Genomic DNA, 4,349 nt, shown 5'->3' on the forward strand with positions numbered 1-4,349 from the left:
ATTCTTAGTGTACATGCTATTGTTGATCTAAACAGTTCATTTCATTATCGCTAAACATAATGCGCAAATATATAATAATGCAACTCGATCCATAGCACACGGATATCAGGCGAGATTGACAGGGCAACAACTATCACGTGACGAACCCGACACGAGCGTGGTGAGGTCATAAGAGGCGGGAGCTGATTGGTCCAGCCTCAGCATATATATCCCCGTGGGTTATATTTAGCTTCAGTTTATCCATTGACTTGAGTATAACAACAGCGCCTTGTGTCCTGTCAGTCTAGAATCTACCGGTGAACACAGCTTCATTATGAAGGCAGGCAATATGAAACCTCAGGATAAGAAATGCGTGCATTGTGCCGTCTTTGGAGACGGAATGGTTGGGAAGACTAGCATCTCGGAAAGCTACGCACAGAAATCCTTCAGTGAGAGTTATGAAGCTACAGTATTCGAGAATTATGCAGGTATGTACACTGATATTTTCTCTTAATATCATTACCGTTCTTATCAGGGATGAAAACGACAACCGGTTTCTCTCTTCTGAAATTATTGTTTATTATCTATTTCATTTCTTACTAGGTATCACGTGATATTACTTTCTTGTTTCTACTATATTTATGCAAGTTACATTCAACAGTTGTACAAAAAAATGTTTAGAGTTAAATCCTTTCGAAATATATTTGTGCGAACATACCATTCTCTAGCACCGCTGCCAAAATTCCTTTCTCGAAGCAACGAGAAACATCAACGACACGTGAAGTAATTTGGTTTGGGGAATGTTTGGTTTCTAAGGTGTTGTAATCAGTGGGTGGAATAGACGCAGTCGGTGAGCCATGGATCGAAATACCAGACATACCACACCCCGTCACCCACTATCACATGATACAACCTATTGATCGGGTTAGCTTCATTGTTAGGAAGGAATGCAAAGCAGTGTAACTGTATGGGTCGTTACACGAAGCAATGGATAACAATTCGTAGGTGTATTATGTACTTGTTAATTTAATGTTATGAGTTATTGATATTAAATGGCGGATATTTATGATTATTTTTTTTTATTTTCAGTGCCCTTGAGCGTTGCTGGGGAGGAGTTTATCATCAGCATGTTCGACACAGCTGGACAGGTAAGAACAATTTCTGTTCGACTTTTCCTGACGTCGTAAAACGATATGGTATCCTTTTGAACATATCACAGTGATCTGTTATATATTGGCATGGGGGATTATCTAACAATAGGGGATTGTATGGATAAATAAATGTTAGATAGCAACAAAGTGATACATATTTGAAGAATTAGCAGAGGCAGCATCCTGGCTAGGGTAAATAGGTGGCCAGTAGAACTGTAACCAGTTCGCTAATATTGTCTGTGTTTTGAGTCAAGATTCTTAAGCCGAGCTGTTTGCCTAAGGAATCATGGATGTTTGCCTTCCTGAAACTTGTTGAACACGATCACAGTGTCGGTGTACGTTTACATATTCTAGATCAAGGCAAAGGGCTTCCCGTTAGTGTTCTACTCTACATGTTTATATGGACATTGTCTTCTGTGAATAATGTAACAGATATTTTAATGTTTTCATGTTGTTGTTTTTGCAGAAAGACTACGAGAGTCTACGCTCGTTCACTTACAAAGAAAGTGAGGTCCTGCTTCTGTGTTTCTCCACCTGTGACCGGGAAACGTTGGCCAGCATCAATGACGTGTGGATGCCTGAACTGAAGAGACATACTAAACAATCTAAACAAAAGAGACCGGTCATCCTCGTGGGCACCCAAATTGACCTCCGTGTCGGGAATGAAGACAGCGAGGTCAGCGCCGACGAGGGTGTCCAGTTGGCCAAGGACATTGGTGCTGACTGCTATGTGGAGTGCTCGGCAAGGAGCCGTGAAGGACTGAAAGAGGTGTTCGAGCATGTTGTGTTTTCAGCTCTGAAGTATAGAAAGAAGAAAAGTAATATTCTGAAGCAAATCTTCAGTCGTTGAACTCTTAAGTCCAAACTGGATTTACCTCACCAACGACCTTGATTCGTTGACAACAGCAAACACTCGCCTGCTGAGCATCGGCAGCTTTTTGTCTGCTCGTCGCGTGCGATGTGTCGTCTGCTCCCAGCTGCGACACAACTTGAAAGCTACTTCCCCTTGATTCTTGGGAAAATCGACGAAGTTTGATGGACTTGTGTTGGAACCGCCATCCATGGTGTTTGCATTCATTGCAAGTCACTAGTCCCTGTGATAAAAGTGATCTGAGGTGACAAGTGACAAATACGTCACAGGTCTGCTGTACCCCCTGTATCCGATACAGATGTAGGAACTGTGATAATGGTGGTCAAGCCTTTATATCCATCATTCGACTGGACAGATGTATTTGATTGATGTAATCAAATATGACTTAAGTTTGGCACTTCCAAATTCTAATTTATTTAGCTATTATTCTCGATCTAAGTCCCATGTCTTTCAATCTAGTCATAGCGAATAGTAATGTTTTGTAGCAGATTTAGGTCAGATTTTATATTTATTATTAATATATTGTTAATCAAGATTATATTTGAACCAAGTCTATGTCAACGAATTCCGTAAAGATATAGGGCGGGTCCCTGTGATAGGAGTCGTGTTATGCTACCTGTATTTTATTAATAGGCTCCATGTTTATACAAATATGACGACAAAATGAGCATTTATTGCAAGAGTGAAATGTTTCAACTGTTGCTGTCTTCATGTGCCGCTGGTCGGCAAGGATACATTTTTTAAAAATAAAATTTGTTGAATGAATATTTTACTTTTGTTTTCCTTTTAAACTGTCATGGGTTTGATGTAACAAGTGGTGTCACTGATATGGTCAACACATTGTAAGCTTGAATGCGGTGCTAGCTGCCTGCATCAAGTTATGTGATGACATTTACTGTGTTTCATCCATCGAGTTGATGTGATGAATGGACCGGCGGTAACCACAGAGCTGACACGCTGTATTGGTGACTGGTGAGACTCCGTCCCCAGCATCCTATGTCGGTGGTAAGAGGTGACGAAATGGATCAGGTGGTCAAGGGTCGGTTACTCACCTCAGATTGTGTCTTCGTAACCTGGCGGTGTAGATCGTTACTTACAATATCGATCACTTGATCGTCCGGTCCACCCTCGATTATTTTGACTGCCGTTATAGAATAGTGCTGAGTGCGGAGTTAAGCAAACAAACCAACACTTTGTAACCTTTCATCTGCCAATCGATCCTGGTTTAACGTTCTATCAAATAGATATTCACCATATGTATTCGAACTCCGAACACCCTTTAAGAAGCAGTTGCGTTAGTTAGCGTTCACGTAAAACGACGCCCAAAAACCCCTCAAATTATGGATCAAGATCGGAAACAAGTACTCAAATGTTGTAGACCATGTTTAAAGCAATACTCCCTTGATATACTGTTCAGTATGTAGGGGATGGGGGAAGCTGACACACCGTGGTTCAGTTGGAATACTGTTCAGTATTTAGGGGGTAGGGAAAGCTGACACACCGTGGTTCAGTTGGAATACTGTTCAGTATTTAGGGGGTGGGGGAAGCTGACACAACGTGATTCAGTTGGAATACTGTTCAGTATTTAGGGGGTAGGGAAAGCTGACACGACGTGGTTCATATGGAATACTGTTCAGTATATAGGGGGTGAGGGAAGCTGACACACCGTGATTCAGTTGGAATACTGTTCAGTATTTAGGGGATGGGGGAAGCTGACACAACGTGATTCAGTTGGAATACTGTTCAGTTTATAGAGGGTGGGGGAAGCTGACACACCTCGGTTCAGTTGGAATACTGTTCAGTATATAGGGGATGAGGGAAGCTGACACACCGTGATTCAGTTGGAATACTGTTCAGTATATAGGGGTAGGGTGAAGCTGAAACACCGTGATTCAGTTGGAATACTGTTCAGTATTTAGGGGGTGCGAGAAGCTGACACACCATGGTTCAGTTGGAATACTGTTCAGTATTTAGGGGGTGAGGGAAGCTGACACACTGTGATTCAGTTGAAATACTGTTCAGTATTTAGGGGGTGGGGGAAGCTGACACACCTCGGTTCAGTTGGAATACTGTTCAGTATATAGGGGGTGCGAGAAGCTGAAACACCGTGATTCAGTTGGAATACTGTTCAGTATTTAGGGGGTGGGGGAAGCTGAAACACCGTGATTCAGTTGGAATACTGTATAGTATATATAGGGGGCGACGTGCATGCACGTGTGTGTGGCTGCTTGTTCGAGTCTGGACTTATGTCGGTATATCTTCTGAGACACCCCATGCTGCAGTTTAACATGGGTACCCCACTCGGACACATAATACTCATTCCAAGCCGACCACTCCCCAGCTTTATC

The 4,349-nt window shown here is 42.3% G+C and overlaps 1 protein-coding gene across 1 annotated transcript; it reads left to right on the forward strand.

Annotated features, from left to right (window-relative positions):
- The first annotated feature begins 253 nt into the window (after window positions 1–253).
- LOC139442414 (cell division control protein 42 homolog) lies at window positions 254–2,760 on the forward strand. The gene is made up of 3 exons (XM_071223226.1): window positions 254–467; window positions 1,069–1,127; window positions 1,597–2,760. Exons 1-3 carry the CDS (start codon window positions 314–316, stop codon window positions 1,978–1,980), a joined length of 597 nt encoding a protein of 198 aa, XP_071079327.1. The 5' UTR covers window positions 254–313; the 3' UTR covers window positions 1,981–2,760.
- Window positions 2,761–4,349: the final 1,589 nt, after the last annotated feature.

The sequence above is a fragment of the Haliotis cracherodii genome, unplaced genomic scaffold (assembly GCF_022045235.1).
Source record: "Haliotis cracherodii isolate W230 unplaced genomic scaffold, xgHalCrac1.p SCAF_5, whole genome shotgun sequence".
NCBI lineage: Eukaryota > Metazoa > Mollusca > Gastropoda > Lepetellida > Haliotidae > Haliotis > Haliotis cracherodii.

Bases quoted from the DNA above. Each gene is read 5' to 3' on its own strand.
- LOC139442414 (XM_071223226.1), top strand. From the start codon at position 314: ATGAAGGCAGGCAATATGAAACCTCAGGATAAGAAATGCGTGCATTGT. The intron at 468-1,068 runs GTATGTACACTG...TTTTATTTTCAG, and splicing joins AGTATTCGAGAATTATGCAG to TGCCCTTGAGCGTTGCTGGG. The intron at 1,128-1,596 runs GTAAGAACAATT...TTGTTTTTGCAG, and splicing joins TGTTCGACACAGCTGGACAG to AAAGACTACGAGAGTCTACG.